Consider the following 16,214-nt stretch of genomic DNA (forward strand, 5'->3'; position numbering starts at 1 on the left):
GACTGTTCAGTCAGAAAGGCAAATGGAGGGGAAATCTTGCCTCTGAGGGAGGGAAATGGATAGAAGAGGAAACCAAAAGATTAGCTCATAACTTTTCTGTGCTCTCAGGAATGGACAACTGAAACATTATAGCTGAATTAGCCAAGCAAATGCTGTGTATTGTACTCGTCTGAGAAGTGATAATGAAAACCAAGAACCACAGTTTTATTAAATGCTTTGTTTATTGCCATCTTGTGCAGTTACAGCGCAAGTCAGAAAGAAATTAATTTAATAGGTTTCAGAGAAAAGTTACTCAGAAAAGATTTTGCTGTCTACATTTGCTTTTTTAAAAAGGGCAGCCCTTCAATGCTAACTTTAAGCAACACAATAGAGCAGAATCCATACAAATGGATCATTCGGGCAGGCCTTATTATGAAGCAATATGAAGAGAAGATTCCAGAGGAGGTTCTGCCTCTAGATTCCATCTCTGTGTGCAATTTTCAAAACTGAGCTCTGGTCCAGAGAAGATGACCTTCATGTTTGCCTTTCATGTTAGGCGTAAATATGTCTGAAGCAAGCATTATGATTGTCCCACTAAACTGAAAATAGTCCCATGCCAGAGAAGGGGAAAGAAAAAAATCTCTGTCAATGAGAATCAAGTCCTGGGTATATCCCAAGTAATCATGTAAATAATGCTTGCAATAGAGGTTAATCAAGATCATATTTATCACTGTATTTTTCTTCTGGATGACCGTATCTCTAAAGAGAACAAGAACGAGCCTCTTTAAAAACCTTTAACAGGACGAATTGTCACTGTTTTGAAGTGGTTTCCACACTACTTAAAATGTTACTCTCTTCACAGATCTTAAAGAGGCAGAGGCAATTTTCCTTTCAAAATATGGCCATTTCTGTGTAATGAGAAGAACTAGATTCTCGTGTGAGAGTTGGGACAATATCCAGAGCTCAGGGTTGTTCTTTAAACAAGCTGGCACGAGGCAAAATGGTGTGAGAAGGCAGAAGCATAAAACCCCTTTGGAATGCAAGTTAGACCCATCACCAAATACAAGTTTTCTTTGCCCCCATCAACAGCGTTATCAGAATCAGAGAGAATGAAGCTACGTAGAAAAATGCAAAAGAATGAACTTTTCTAAAATCGTTTTCCATAGTCGTTTTGTGCTGATTGCGAGTTCCGTGGGTCAGAATAATTCTTTTACTCTGGTTTACAGAATCTACCAAAGATGAGAATGCTTTTGGTGCAGTTGTGCCTAACATAGAAAAGGAAGGGATGGTCGGCTATGAAGAGCACCTGTGCACGACGTTGACGCCGAGAGGCCTGCGCCTCCTTAGTTACAGGTGCCGCATCCCCCTCTTCGTCGACCTCAAAGAATGTATCGTGGACAAGCTGAGACAGAGCCACCCCGTGAGTGGTTGTTGCTCCAGAGAAATCAGCCTTTTCAGAATCATTTATGAATGACAGATCAAAGTACTTGTCAGCTTCAGCCGTTTTCTCTATGCTGAACTTGGGAATGGCCACCTCCACATCCTCAGGCTTCAGATCGTAGGACCAGTCGAGCAAATCCTCGTGGGTAAGTGCATCTTCCAGCTAAAGGAACAAACAGAAATCGTAACAATGTGATCCCGGTCAGAGAAGCATCAAGACTCTTGACATCAGTGGAAAGGAAGTATGGATACATTAAGTGAAACAGCAAAGGATAACTGTTGAGACTTTTGCATCCAATGTTATCTGATTAAGCAGCCTGAGATGGGTATAATAATGACCTTGTTCATATAAAAGTTACAGAGACAAACATGATGGCATAGCTATTAGAGTGTTGGACTAGGACGGGGTGGCCAAACTGTGGCTCAGGAGCCACATGCAGCTCTTTCACACATATTGTGTGGCTCCCGGCAGGGCGGCTGGGGAAGCGAAGGGGAGGCATGCCTCCCCGATCGGTCTTCCCTTCCCCTACCAGTGTTCCCCTCCCTGGGTAGGCTTGAGGTGGGGGGAAGCAGCGAAAGAAAGCAACTTTAACTTTAAATGTGTTCACAAAGCCCCCCCCCCCGGCTGGCTTGGGAAAAGGGTTTGTGTCTGGGTTGCAGGTTACTAGAGAACCATATATTTAATTCATATCCTGCTGGTGGTTGTAATTCATATCCCACTGGTGGTGCTGTGAGTGGGGTGGGGTGGAATAAAACTGGAAGGATGAACTCCTCATTGAGGTCTTGTGGCCAGCAGCTGGGCCAACTGGGTAAATTCTGTAGGGCCCAGGGGTCATTTCCTGCAGGAGCGCACAGGAGCGGAGCTCTGGCAGTAAAGAGCCCAGGGGGCGGGCACATGCAACAAGCCCCACCCCCTGCTCCCAGCAGCCCTCAGTCAGAGCAAGAAGCAGCCAGGTAAGTTGCAGAGCTCCCCCCAGCCCCCCCGGTCCAAAACAGTCCAGTGGCGCCTTTAAGCCCAAGTTTTATTCAGGTAGGAGCTCTCCCTCCTCTGCGAGGACAGATCTGCATGTTCCTCCCCCCCCTCCAATAGCTAGCAATCCAAAACAGTCCAGTGGAGACTGAGCGGTGGGTGTTGCCTTCTGACACACTTGAGGGTGTGTAGCATATGCAAACAAGTCATTTCGCAGAAAAAGAGGTGCTGGGGTTCATTAGTTATGCTAATGAGCCCCTGCACCTCTTTTTCTGCGAAACGACCCCTGCGTACACTCATTCTCTAAGCCTAACCTACAGGGTTGTTGTGAGGATAAAAACTGGAGGGGAGAACAAGGTAAGCCACTTCAGGTCTCTGCTAGAGTGAAAGGTGGGGTATGAGGGTATAGATAAAGAATCAATGAATATTTTTTAGCATGAAGTATCTCACCTGTAGTAGGGCTTCAGAACTTTCATCTGTCGGTAGCAATACGAACATGCTCAACTCGTGGTTTTTGTAAGGTATCTCAAGGACTTGCACCTCAACGTCGTTCAGATAAACCGTCCCTGTGTTGAAGGTCCCCTTAGTGTGCATCAGCTGCACAGTATGAAAGGCTTTCTGTAAGAAAGGGGGGGTGGAACAAATGTTGAAAGAAATGAGAAACAATTTTTTAAAATTTATATAAGTTTTACATCCCGCTTTCTGGAGTTCCGGTCCCGCTGGTGGACCTCCTGATGGCCCCAGAGTTTTGGCCACTGTGTGACACAGAGTGTTGGACTGGATGAGCCATTGGCCCGACCCAACATGGCTTCTCTTATGTTTTTATGTTCTTACGCCTTTCCTTGTGGCTCAGCGTTGCTTTTCTTTTCCTCACTGATGCATTTTTATTATTTTTTCATTGTGGACTTGATGAGTTAAAACTAGAGGATCTAGGGAAATAAAACCGGGAACAACAGGAGCAATCCTTCATGAATGTCTTCTGTGGAAACCCCAGGGCTATTTTGGGGCAGGAACGCACAGGAACGGAGTTCCGGCTGGCTCCCAAGTTGGTCACGCCCAGCAGGAACTCATTAGCATAATAGGCCACACCCAACAGCAGAAACTCATTAGGATTGGCTACATTAGGGGTGTGTGGCCTAACATGCAAAGGAGTTCCTGCTACAAAAAAAGCTCTGGGTTTTGACAACAAACAAGGTAAACAGAATAAGAAGCAAAAGGTGGTCCTTCATGAATGTCTTCTGTGGAAACCCCAAGAAGTAGAAGAGGAAAAACCATGCATAAAGGAACAAGGGCTGGTGATGATTTTGGATAAGTAAATTTGGGGAAAGTGTGATGTTTAGGATTGCCCCCTAAATTCCCAAGAAGAAACCTTTTCACTTTAGATTATTCAAGCACTACTAGAAACTCTTACAGAGAGTTGGGGCCCGCAGAAACTGGTCAATTGATTCAGGTAAAGTCCTAACATTGAAGTTTCATTGAAATCAATGGAAATAATTCAATCCCTTTCATTTCCACTTTATGGGCCTTCATCTCTCACCAGAAGGCCTGATTGGTCAGCAGAAGCAGAGTCTATGGATTCTTTGATCCACGTTGTCCAGGATGCCTGCATGAAGACATCGTTGGGGTAGAAGAACTCTTACGCTCTTGCAACACATGACTGAAAGATGCAATTGACCTTTCCACTATTCGGCTCCAGATAACATGCCATGGATCAGGGAGGCATACACACGTCTTACCGCGTCTGTGAAAAATGGGGCTTCCTCTGTGAGCTCTTTCTTAAATTCAACATCCCACAGTCCTTTAAAGTACAGGCTGTTCACCAAAAGCAGCTCAGTCAGACAATCCACACTGCCCTTGGGCAGAACATCCTTGATTTTGCCTTATGGAGAAATACAAGAAACTGAGCTTTAGAAGATTTTCCAACTCCTTTGTGCCTTATCGGTCAATTGCAACTATATGCAATTCATCATTCCCTAGCTGAGAAAGCTGAATGGAGCAGCTCTACTGTGGTTAGTAGTAACCAGGGGTCATTTCCTGCAGGAGCGCACAGGAGCGGAGCTCCGGCAGTAAAGAGCCCAGGGGGCGGGCACATGCAACAAGCCCCACCCCCTGCTCCCAGGAGCCCTCAGTCAGAGCAAGAAGCAGCCAGGTAAATTGCAGAGCTCCCCCTGGCCCCTTGGTCCAAAACAGTCCAGTGGCACCTTTAAGACCAAGTTTTATTCAGGTACGAGCTCTCCCTCCTCTGCGAGGACAGATCTGCACGTTCCCCCCCCCCAATAGCTAGCAATCCAAAACAGTCCTGTGGAGCCTGAGCGGTGGGTGTTGCCTTCTGACACACTTCCGGTGATGTCAGGGGGTGTGGCATATGCAAATAAGTTATGCTAATGAGTTATGCTAATGGGCTCCTGCACCTCTTTTTCTACGAAATGACCCCTGGTAGTAACACAAAACCTATAGCAATGACTCTTCTTGAGGTTCTTTTTCCATATGGAAGAAGAAGGTCTCTTGATAAGCCATGAAAAGCTGTTATTTTCCCTCCCTACCTGTTCGACAAATTATTAATTGGCTGTTGATTTCTAGAGCAATCCCACAGGAACCAGCGATTGCAGATCTTCCTGTCATTAAAGTTTTTCTAACTATCAAGCTGAAGTGAAGGTGCTGCTCTTACCATGTGACTCTATTTCAATCCACAGATTTATCAGTCTCCTGACTTCCTCGGGGGCGCTATGAAAATCAACTCCTTCCACTTCCGTCCAGTACAGCTTCAGAGCACAGTAAAGGAATTTCTGAACAGAAGAAAAACACAGAAAATAGCAATAGTCTCATGTATAGAATCAGATCTCTTAATTTCAAAAGGTTAGACGTTCACCCTAACCTCTTCAAAGAATTTGCAGAACAAAAGCCAAAAGAAGTGCGCCTTCTTTAGCAGAGTTCCATGGAAACAGGGATGACCACTGAAAAGGCCCTACTTCTTGGAGAAATCTTAGATTCTATGTTTGCAGACCCCTTTGCAGAACAAGCAATGGTTCATAATAACAACTATAATGCCAGATGCAACAATTTATAGACTAGGAGAGGAAATTAATTTCAGTTGTATTATGGATTTGTTCTGGCAACATGCACCACACATTTAGCTAGAACAGCCTTCCTGGTTGTGGAGAGCTGACTTACGGCGACCCTGTAGGGTTTTCAAGGCAAGAGATGGCCAGAGGTGGTTTGCCACTGCCTGCCTCTGTGTCATGACCCTGGTATTCCTTCGAGGTCTCCCATCCAAACACTAGCCAGGGCTGACCCTGCTTCACTTCTGAGATTTTACCTGAACTATAAGATACCCTTTTTAGCATCAATAGACCATTGGACCACTTATGCTGCAACTGAATTTAATATAGTCAATACTTTTCCATTGAGCAATGCAGGACACCGCTAATTCTGACCAAACTCTGAGTTACCTGAAGGAAAGCAATGGCATAGTCTCCATAGAGCTTGTTGGCAAAGCTCAGAATGTAATTGGTGCTAGGTCTGTTAAGTCGTGTAATTATTTTGCTGAATGCGGTATGGAGGCCTTCAGGAGTCTCACACTCATCATCTGAAACAGACTAAGAACACAAAAAGATGTTAGTCCTAGTGGCCCTTGGTTGAGAGCCAATACCTTTTCCCCTAGGCAATAACCATTGGAGATACTTTTACTTGGTCTTGTCCTATGTGGCCAAGCATGCAGTCTTAGAGACCTAGAAACAAGGGTTGTAAAAATAAATGGGTGCCTTTATCCTCATGCACCATTCAACACTAATTCTCTCTCAACAGTGTCACCCTGCTTATGCCTGTGTTTTTATTATTGTTGTTATTGTTATTAATCATACCAATGCCTTTCAGCACCAGCTCAACCTGTGCCATCTTAAAGTCCAACCATTCCTGACTTGGAGACCCTTAATTGTGCTACAGTCTGGGAGGTCTTTTCTAATTCTCTTCTTCAGTTTTGCAGTTTTTATACAGGTGGTGAAGGAGAAGAATTAGATGTGCAACTAGATGGATTAAAAAACCAAAAGACTTGGGGGAATAAAAGATTTCCCATGGGAAGAGGGAATCAGCAGAAATCATCCTGTGCCCCCCCCCCCGGTAAGTCCAGGTGGGACCCATTGAACACAAGGAACTCACTTCTCAATAATCATCTACTGGTTGGTTTAGTTCACCTATTGATTGATTTAGGACATTTGTATCACATCCTTCTTCCATGGTGCTCATGGTAACTCATGGGGGTTTCCTGTTTTATTATCATAACAAATTACAGTAGCATGCTAAACAGAGTAAATAGTCTTAGACTAGTGTAACTCTGCTTAAGATGGCACTGTTGAACTATTGATTTAAAAAGGTCATGGTGGCTTGGATGGAAATGATAAGAAATCCTGCCCCCCACAAAGTGAGTACATCATGTTTTGCTTTATCCCAAGATGGCAACTTTTTTAAAAAAGCAGGTTATATAAATTAGATTATCATAAAAGTTTCCACAGGAATTTTAACTGGGTATCTGGGCTTCCTTCCTCCCTACTTTTCATTGAAATGTCATAAATTATGTTAAACTGTTAAATAATTAAGAGAGAATCCCCAAATATCAAAATCTCAGTTGAGATCAAATTCTCCCGATAGTTCACAATTTACCTTTTCAGGAGTAGCTGGTTTCTCTTTTTCAGGCGCCTCGGGCTTAGAGCAGGAACATGGATGTTGGGAGGACGGTTGCTTATCATCACCAGGTTTAGTGCGTTGTGGTTCCTGGGCCTGATGTCTATCATCGCTAGGCTTAGTGCGTTGTGGTTCCTGGGCCTGATGTCTGTCATCTCCAGGTTTAGTGTGTTGTGGTTCTTGGGCCTGATGTCTGCCATCTCTAGGTTTAGTGTGCTGTGGTTCTTGGGCCTGATGTCTATCATCACTAGGCTTAGTGCGTTGTGGTTCTTGGGCCTGATGTCTATCATCACCAGGTTTAGTGCGTTGTGGTTCTTGGGCCTGATGTCTATCATCACCAGGTTTAGTGCGTTGTGGTTCTTGGGCCTGATGTCTATCATCGCTAGGCTTAGTGCGTTGTGGTTCCTGGGCCTGATGTCTGTCATCTCCAGGTTTAGTGTGTTGTGGTTCTTGGGCCTGATGTCTATCATCACTAGGCTTAGTGCGTTGTGGTTCCTGGGCCTGATGTCTGCTATCTCTAGGTTTAGTGTGCTGTGGTTCTTGGGCCTGTTGTCTGCCATCTCTAGGTTTAGTGTGCTGTGGTTCTTGGGCCTGATGTCTATCATCGCTAGGCTTAGTGTGTTGTGGTTCTTGGGCCTGATGACTGTCATCTCTAGGTTTAGTGTGTTGTGGTTCTTGGGCCTGATGCCTGTCATCACTAGGTTTAGTGTGCCGCTGTGGGGCTTGTCGTCTGGTATCTCTAGGTTTAGTGTGCTGTGGTTCTTGGGCCTGATGTCTGTCATCACTAGGTTTTGTGTGTTGTGGTTCTTGGGCCTGGTGTCTATCATCGCTAGGCTTAGTGTGTTGCGGTTCTTGGGCCTGATGTCTGTCATCACTAGGCTTAGTGTGTTGCGGTTCTTGGGCCTGATGTCTCTCATCACTAGGCTTAGTGTGTTGCGGTTCTTGGGCCTGGTGTCTGTCATCTCTAGGTTTAGTATGTCGCTGAGGGGCCTGTCGTCTAGTATCTCTAGGTTTAGTGTGTTGTGGTTCTTGGGCCTGATGTCTCTCATCACTAGGCTTAGTGTGTTGCGGCTCTTGGGCCTGGTGTCTCTCAGTACTAGGTTTAGTGTGTTGTGGTTCTTGGGCCTGATGTCTCTCAGCACTAGGTTTAGTCTGCTGTGGCTCTTGGGCTTGATGTCTGTCATCGCTAGGCTTAGTGTGTTGTGGTTCTTGGGCCTGATGTCTCTCATCGCTTGGCTTAATGCGTTGTGGTTCCTGGGCCTGATGTCTGTCATCGCTAGGTTTAGTGTGTTCTGGTTCTTGGGCCTGATGTTGATCTTCACTTGGTTTAGTGTGTTGTGGTTCTTGGGCCTGATGTCTATCATCTCCAGGTTTTGTGTGTCGTCGTTGAGAGGCTTGTCGTCTAGTATCACTAGGTTTAGTGTATTGTGGTTCTTGAGCTTGATGTCTTTCATCATCTAGTTTACTGTGTTGTGGTTCTTGGGCTTGTTGTCTAGCATCTCTAGGTTTGGTGTGCTGTGGTTCTTGGGTATGATGTCTATCATCAAAAGGTTTGGTGTGTTGTGGTTCTTGGGCGTGATGTCTATCATCAAAAGGTTTGGCATGTTGTGGTTCTTGGACATGATGTCTATCATCAAAAGGTTTGGCATGTTGTGATTCATGGGCTTGATGGCTCTCATCCCAAGGTTTGGCATGTTGTGGTTCATCAATTTTTTGTTTATCATCAGAAGGTTTAGCATGTTGTGGTTCCTCACTTTTTTGTTTGTCATCAGAAGGTTTACCATGTTGCAGTTCAGGAAGGGGTTTCAGAGGGATCTTGTCTTGTGACTGCAATAAAATAAAACACTTCTATATATTTCAAACATAGCTTTCTGTTTTTGTAGAAAAGGAAAGACTAATAGATGCTGTGCTCCCCTATATATGCCAAATTACAGAAGTCCACTAAACCTTGTTCCAATGTATCACCAAAACATTCTTTTGGCTGTGTCATCATGTATATTAAGATTAGACTAGCCCCAAAAAGAAGGGTCAAAAGAGAAATCAACAACATATCTGAATATGTCATTGGGTGCAAATTTATGACAAACTTTAGTCACACTTCTGTGTAAAGTTTTTAAAGTAAACTTGGGAACTTATTTTTTCCCTTCCCCAGGGGTCATTTCCTGCAGGAGCGCACAGGCGCAGAGCTCCGGCAGTAAAGAGCCCAGGGGGCGGGCACATGCAACAAGCCCCACCCCCTGCTCCCAGCAGCCCTCAGTCAGAGCAAGAAGCAGCCAGGTAAGTTGCAGAGCCACCTCGGCCCCCCCAGTCCAAAACAGTCCAGTGGCACCTTTAAGACCAAGTTTTATTCAGGTACAAGCTCTCCCTCCTCTGTGAGGACAGATCTGCACGTCCCCCCCCAATAGCTAGCAATCCAAAACAGTCCAGTGGAGCCTGAGCGGTGGGTGTTGCCTTCTGACACAAATGAGTTGTGCTAATGAGCTCCTGCACCTCTTTTTCTACGAAATGACCCCTGCCCTTCACATATGTTCTACATTTGTCAAGGAGTTCAGCATTGCGATAGCTGGAAATAGTACTACAAATGGAGAATTAGGGAGAAAAAATCCACGCAATTCTTTTTGAGCTTTTTTTGTACATACCTTTGTAGGTGAATCACTAAATTCTGTCATCCAGTACTCATCATGTTCGGATTTATTATGATCCTCCAGTTCATCCCAGTGCAGCACCTTGAATGAGTATAATATTGCTTTAGGCATAAAGTGCTTGATATAAAATCCACAGTTAGGAAATAATTTGATTGAATGCAGGATAGGTGAACTGAGAAATTATGGTAACTGATTATAAATAAAGTTAGGAACATCGAGGATAACCCGTTTGCAAATGAGCAGAAGTTGAACTACACCCACCTTTTTAAGTTCAGCTGCTGTATTACATTCAGACCCCAAAAGAAGTAGGCCCATGGCACTGCTAAGATTCACAGGTGAGATCAAGAGATTATCATTTCGGTGCTCTGCACTTAGCTTCCGGAAAAAGTCAAGGCCAAGTTTGGCGTTGGCTTCTGGCAGGGAAGACATGGTGGAATTCAGAAGTTCTAAGGGAAGAAGAACAGGACAAATTGGCACTTCATGATCTTTCTAAATTCTTGTTTGGTTTTGTTCCTACATATTCTCCAATAGCAATAATCTAAAATATTAAAAATCAGTCTTCCTGGATATTTTATGTGAAGAAAGATATGACCCTCCTAACATTTAAACAAGAAATTTCCCCAGCAGAAGCTGTCTCGGTTCACGTTTTTCACTCAGATGGAAGAAATGATCTTCTTTCAGGTGAGCTCCTTTGAAATCAGAGGGACTAGGTAGCACATATTGGGTTAGATCCAACCAGCTTTTCTGTTTGTGAAAAAGGGAGGATGGGGTCCTCTTTGATCACCTATAGGTTATCTGGGGATCATGTGACATGCATGGACAAAAGCCAGATCAGATGTTTCTGTAATTAGTAGAGCAACTGGATATGAGTGAAAAGCTGACTGGATCCAACCCAACGTGTAGAGAATCTGGGTATCTGAAGTGACTCTTCAGTCCATATATTTTATTGTAGTTATCAATTAAGTCCATATGGAAGGGCAGATGATAAGAGAAAAATGGACAGTGCTCCAGCAGGTTGATTTATTTGATCTCTGTAAACCTCAAAGTGAAAGTCATTGAGCTACCTAATACCTCTCTGTAGGCAATGGCAATACTGTTGGAGTTTAAGGAGTTAATCCTGGTGAATATCTACTTTCCTCCATATATTCATAGGTTTAAGAGCTCTCCGTGTTGGACAGATGAAAAATCATGGGTATCGTTGCGCTGCCATTTTCTGTATCTATCCCCTAAGACTACTTTAGCTTACTTTCAGGAACACAACACATATCACTTTTCAACACATATCACTTTTCATTCCAGCATTTAGTACACACCAGGGCTCTAGCACAACACCACCAATCATAATAGTTTTCCAAGGCATCTGGTATTATTTTAATACATTTTCAGTTTAAGCATTTCAAAACAATTTTGTTATTTCATTCAAAGCATTAAATGCTATCTTTTTTTTTTAGGCTACAATAAAAACAACCCTCTGATAGGCCAGACTGGAATGCGACGTCACTATCTGAAACTGCTCGGCACAGTGTACTTTCAAAAACAGGGCTTAGGTTCACTTGTGAACCTGGTACTGTTCTTGACTTGCAAAGGAAGAGAAGTCCCATACACTAAAAAGAAGCAAAGGCAAGCAGATATTTCCATTCTCACCGTTCACCTTCCTGGGGAGAAAACAGGGCCACTCCCAGAGAATGGTAAGGGACAATGTTAGGAAGAGTGCATCAGCAAAGGCACCAATAGCAGCAGGGGTATTTCTTTCCCATACGGAGCCCAAGTAACTAAGAAGAGCTCTTTCCGCATTTGTACACACCAAACCTTTCAAGATTAGTGAACAAAGCAGAAGCCTTTCCAGAGAGTCTCTAGATCCACTTGACAACACTTTACTCAGTTTACAAGAAAAGACAGAGTAAATCTCCATAGAAGTGTGCAAATAAAGTACTTATGGTGACCCCAGCAAGGGGCTTTCAAGGCAAGTGGGAAGCAGAGGTGGCTTGCAGGCCCAGTGCTTAGTAAAGAGAGGTCTTGCGGAGAGTCACAAAGCACATACCACCAACATTTTGGAATAAGAACAGGCCACAGCATTTATCGATGACAGACCAAGGAGCACTGGCGAAGCATAGGGGTGGGTCCTGGAAAACCAAGTGCCCCACCTGCCACTCGATAAGACATCCCACAGCCTGCTTGCTGGGGGAAACCCAGGAGAAACAAATATTAGAGGTATCACAAGGGTGGCTGCCGCTGAGCGGTATACCATTTGTCACCTGGGGTGAGCCTGGGCACAGCCCCTGTGCTGGGCATACCACGTGGCGGCTCAGACCCCCAGGTCCCATTAGGGAGTCCCCAAACAGGGGAGGTGGGCACGCAGGCCTGTCTCCCCAAAAGGATCCACCCCAATGGGCAAAACCACCAAGCTGCGACAGTTAAAGCATACATACGAAAATACCAAAAACAAAGGGGAGGGTGGGTGGGGATCCCGAAAAAAACCCCTCCACACTGCCAGAGCCACCAAGCGACACTGTTTAAATAGAGCTGGGCGGGCTCAATGTCACCACTGTACAGAGCCCACCAAAAACGTCCCATGCTGCAGATGACGTAGGGCTGGCCAGCGCAGGGGCCTGATGCTCTCACCTTTGCTGCCTGTTCACTAAGGGCAGGAAGAGCCTCCTCTAGACCCCTCTAAAGCCCTTGCAATAATCCAGCTATTTTAGGTAAGTCTCGGCTGTGTTTGCCATTGCCTCCCTCTACATAGTCTTCCTTGGTGGTCTCCCATTCAAGTACTGACCCTGCTTAGCTTTGAAGATCTGATGAGATTGGGGCATCCCGTGCCTCTTCCCCTCCCCTCCATAAAAATACAGATCCCCAAACACCAGATTCAAGTCCAATAGCAACTCAGCAACCAGATTTTTTTTGGGGGGGGGGCATAAGCTTTCAAGAGGCGAAGCTCCCTAAACACTCAGCAGGAGAACTCTTTACCTTGACTGGAGTAGCGATGATCCGAGGAGGCCAATTGAATGTGATCCCGTCTCCTGCGAGATGCCTGTATTTATACTGAACTTCTCACACCCCCACCACCATTAAGCAGGTTTGCATTTCTAGATCTGCAACAAATTTGATTAAACGATATTTACATAATGAAAACAGCGTGATGCATAAACTGGACGTTTGCAATACTCATCTCTAATTATCACGGATGCTTAGCATATAATGCAGACAGCATGTAAGATTACAACACCAATAGCACCGTCAATGTTTTGTGTGTTGGCAAGGTGTCCTGCGCATCACAAATAATGCCCATTTAGAATCTCCCGATAATAACAAGATCCCCTAAAGCAAAGTTTTTTTCCCCCCAAGGGCTGTCATTAAAAAAGATGTATACAGAAATAATAAGAGGTTATCAGGATGTTCTAACAGTTTAACAGTCATATTCACAACCATTGGGCCAGCTTGCCTTTAGAGTGGCGTTGTGAGAATATACATGGCAAGTAATATTATATAAACCAGATAAAATTGAACCACTCAAGCCTAGCACAATATTGTGCTGAACTTGGTTGGGGACAAGTACAAGAGAAATCTGTGGCACTCGTACCCTGTTTGTAAACTGGCCAGAAATATCTGGCTGGCCTGGCCACAGAGGGAAACTGAATTCTGGACTAGATGGATATTTGATTCTGTTCAGTAGGATTCTCTGTTCTTATGTTAGTATTTGGAGTTATTTTCACAATCACTTACTATGTACTTGTGCTGAGATTTTTGTATAATACTTTTTTATTAGGTTTTCATGTCCAAATACATATTAAAAGCTCACAACAAAGCTTCAAAAAGATTTGTAACAATAGCCAAAACAAGTAGGCAACAGTTTACAACATGAATTGAGTGATTTACAGGTATGCATTCCTCTTTGCTTTTTTGGTGGTAAAATTACATAGTGACTGTTCCCTGGAAGGCCAGATAATGAAACTGAAGCTCAAATACTTTGGCCACCAAATGAGAAGGGAGCACTCACTGGAGAAGACCCTGATGCTGGGAAAGATTGAAGGTCAAAGAAGAAGGGGACGGCAAAGGATGAGATGGTTGGACAGTGTCATCGACGCAACGAACATGAATTTGAGCCAACTTCAGAGGACAGCGGAAGACAGGAGGGCCTGGCGGGAGCTGGTCCATGGGGTCGCGAAGAGTCAGACTCGACTGTGCGACTGAACAACAACAACAAAAATTAATTGCTATATTGTAGATAATGACCCAACAGGATTTATCTGTTCTTTACCTTTGAAATTAAGTGACCCACATTACCAAAGCCACAAGGCATCCATCACTGGGGGGATGTCCTGTTGATTGGATAGGTAATTCAGGATAGGTGGGCCAGATTGCAGTAAAACTGATGCGCGTAGGACATTTATCAAAACGCGTAAGATTATCCGAGAGTTTAGCCATTATGTATAAATCCCACTGCTGAGATTTTTGAGTTCATGACTGTACCCTTGGGTAGCCCAGTGATACCCTGGCCTATAGCAGATGTTACCCTTTTAACAGTAGATCAATTGTCCAAAGAGCCACCTTACCTTCAAACTGTTCAGATATCTACCATGGATTCTCCAGATACATGACTATCTGTGAACTAGGCTGAATACAAAATACCAAAAGTAGGGGATAGGGGGCCAGATTGCAGTAAAATTGACGCACGTAGGACATTTATCAAAACGCGTAAGATTATCCGAGAGTTTAGCCACTATGTATAAATCCCACTGCTGAGATTTTTGAGTTCATGACTGTACCCTTGGGTAGCCCAGCGATACCCTGGCCTACAGCAGATGTTAACCTTTTAACAGTAGATCAATTGTCCAAAGAGCCACCTTACCTTCAGGCTGTTCAGATATCTACCATGGATTCTCCAGATACATGAGTATCTGTGAACTAGGCTGAATACAAAATACAAAAAGTTGGGCATGGCTCATAGAATACAATTTAGGCATCTTCAACTCAAGCTTCAGCCCACTGAGCCCCAACCCCCAATTCTGTTCTTGGGGATCAGGTGATCCTCACAAACAACATGGTGGCCAAACCATCTTCAGGTACTTGAAGGGCTGTCATATAGAGGATGGTGAGGAACTTCTTTTCCTGTTGCCCCAGGTTGGACCTGAACCAACGAGTCAAAATTAAATCAAAAGAGTTTTTGGCTAAACATGAGGATGAACTTCCTGACCGTTAGAGTGGTTCCTGAGTGGGACAGCCTTCCCTGGGGAGGTGGTGGGCTCTCCTTCTTTGGAGGTTTTCAAACAGTGGCTAGATGGCCATCTGACAGCAATGCTGATTCTGTGAACTTAGGCAGATCATGAGTAGGGAGGGCAGGAAGGGTTGCCTCAGTGCTTAGTTCTTGTGGCCCTTTTTTACACGCCCAGGGAAATGCTGATAGCCACTTTGGGTGGCAAGAAGCAATTGCTCTCTTCTGAGCACAGAACAGGGGTCATTGGGTGTGTTGGGGGGGTAGGTATTTGTGGATTTCCTGCTTTGTACAGGGGGTTGGACAAGTTGACCCTGGAGGTCCCTTCCACAATTCTATGAAAGTAGGGGTCTGCAATTGGAGGGGACAATTGGACAGCTTCAATTCTCTCTTGTACCAATGGGAAGTACCATTTTGCTAGCATAAATGTTGTTACGCCAGCAGAAGACTATCTCTGAGTCCAAACTTTTGTGATTGCTTTCTTCAGCTGCTCTGAATATAACTTTCTTCAGCTGCTCTGGTATAACTTAACATCAACCAAATTGGGTTCAGGAGGCTGAATCTGTACATGCAAAGCGAATGAAATAGAATATGCAGTAGCATATCAAGACTAAATGTGGAGGATCGCTTTTAAAAACATTTCTCTATATAAACAAAAAGAGAGAGAGAGAAATTAAAGCTAGTGCAGCAATAAGAGGCCTCGGCTACAATAGTTCTCTCTTATGTATTAGTTTTCTTCCTGCCAAAAGGTTGGGGGGGGGGTTGTGTAAGGAAGCTTCCGAATATGGTGTTGCAGTCTGAAATGTTGCAGTCTATTCAGTACTACTCATTAGTTCAGCAGTTCAAGACCCAAGTTGCCACATGACGGAGTGAGCTCCCATCTCTAGTTCCAGCTCCTGCCAAACTAGCAGTTCGAAAGCAAGAAATTGCAAGTAGATAAATAGGTACCACTTCGGTGGGAAGGTAACAGCGTTCCGTGCGCCTTGGTGTTTAGTCATGCCGGCCACATGACCACAGAAACGTCTTCGGACAGCTCTGGGTCTTCGGCTTTGAAACGGAGATGAGCACCGCAACCCTAGAGTCGGACTCGACTGACTTTCGAGCAAGGGGACCTTTACCTTTACTCTACCACTAGAGGGTACCGTCACTTCAGAGCCATCTAAAAAGTAATCTGAAGTTTACAGTCTGAATACAAAATCTGTTTGGGATCAATACGTCGAGATGTGTCCCTAGAATTATGTGACAGTGCAGATGGAAACATTTAGGCTGTCATACGAAATTCTCCATGCAG

General features: G+C 44.5%; 1 protein-coding gene across 1 annotated transcript; it reads right to left on the bottom strand.

Annotated features, from left to right (window-relative positions):
• Positions 1-219: 219 nt before the first annotated feature.
• LOC107122861 (zinc finger CCCH domain-containing protein 13-like) lies at positions 220-12,707 on the bottom strand. The gene is made up of 9 exons (XM_015426002.1): positions 12,679-12,707; positions 9,973-10,157; positions 9,706-9,792; positions 7,046-8,893; positions 5,839-5,985; positions 5,058-5,175; positions 4,126-4,268; positions 2,840-3,007; positions 220-1,582 (listed from the first exon to the last, which is right to left on the bottom strand). The coding sequence occupies exons 2-9, from the start codon at positions 10,138-10,140 to the stop codon at positions 1,190-1,192; spliced, it is 3,072 nt and encodes a 1,023-aa protein (XP_015281488.1). The 5' UTR covers positions 10,141-10,157; positions 12,679-12,707; the 3' UTR covers positions 220-1,189.
• Positions 12,708-16,214: the final 3,507 nt, after the last annotated feature.

This window comes from Gekko japonicus, unplaced genomic scaffold (genome assembly GCF_001447785.1).
Source record: "Gekko japonicus isolate JY-2015 unplaced genomic scaffold, Gekko_japonicus_V1.1 scaffold4214, whole genome shotgun sequence".
Lineage (NCBI taxonomy): Eukaryota > Metazoa > Chordata > Lepidosauria > Squamata > Gekkonidae > Gekko > Gekko japonicus.

Bases quoted from the DNA above. Each gene is read 5' to 3' on its own strand.
- LOC107122861 (XM_015426002.1), bottom strand. From the start codon at position 10,140: ATGTCTTCCCTGCCAGAAGCCAACGCCAAACTTGGCCTTGACTTTTTC. The intron at 5,986-7,045 runs GTAAATTGTGAA...TTGTGTTCTTAG, and splicing joins AACCAGCTACTCCTGAAAAG to TCTGTTTCAGATGATGAGTG. The intron at 4,269-5,057 runs GTAAGAGCAGCA...TTTCTCCATAAG, and splicing joins GATTGAAATAGAGTCACATG to GCAAAATCAAGGATGTTCTG.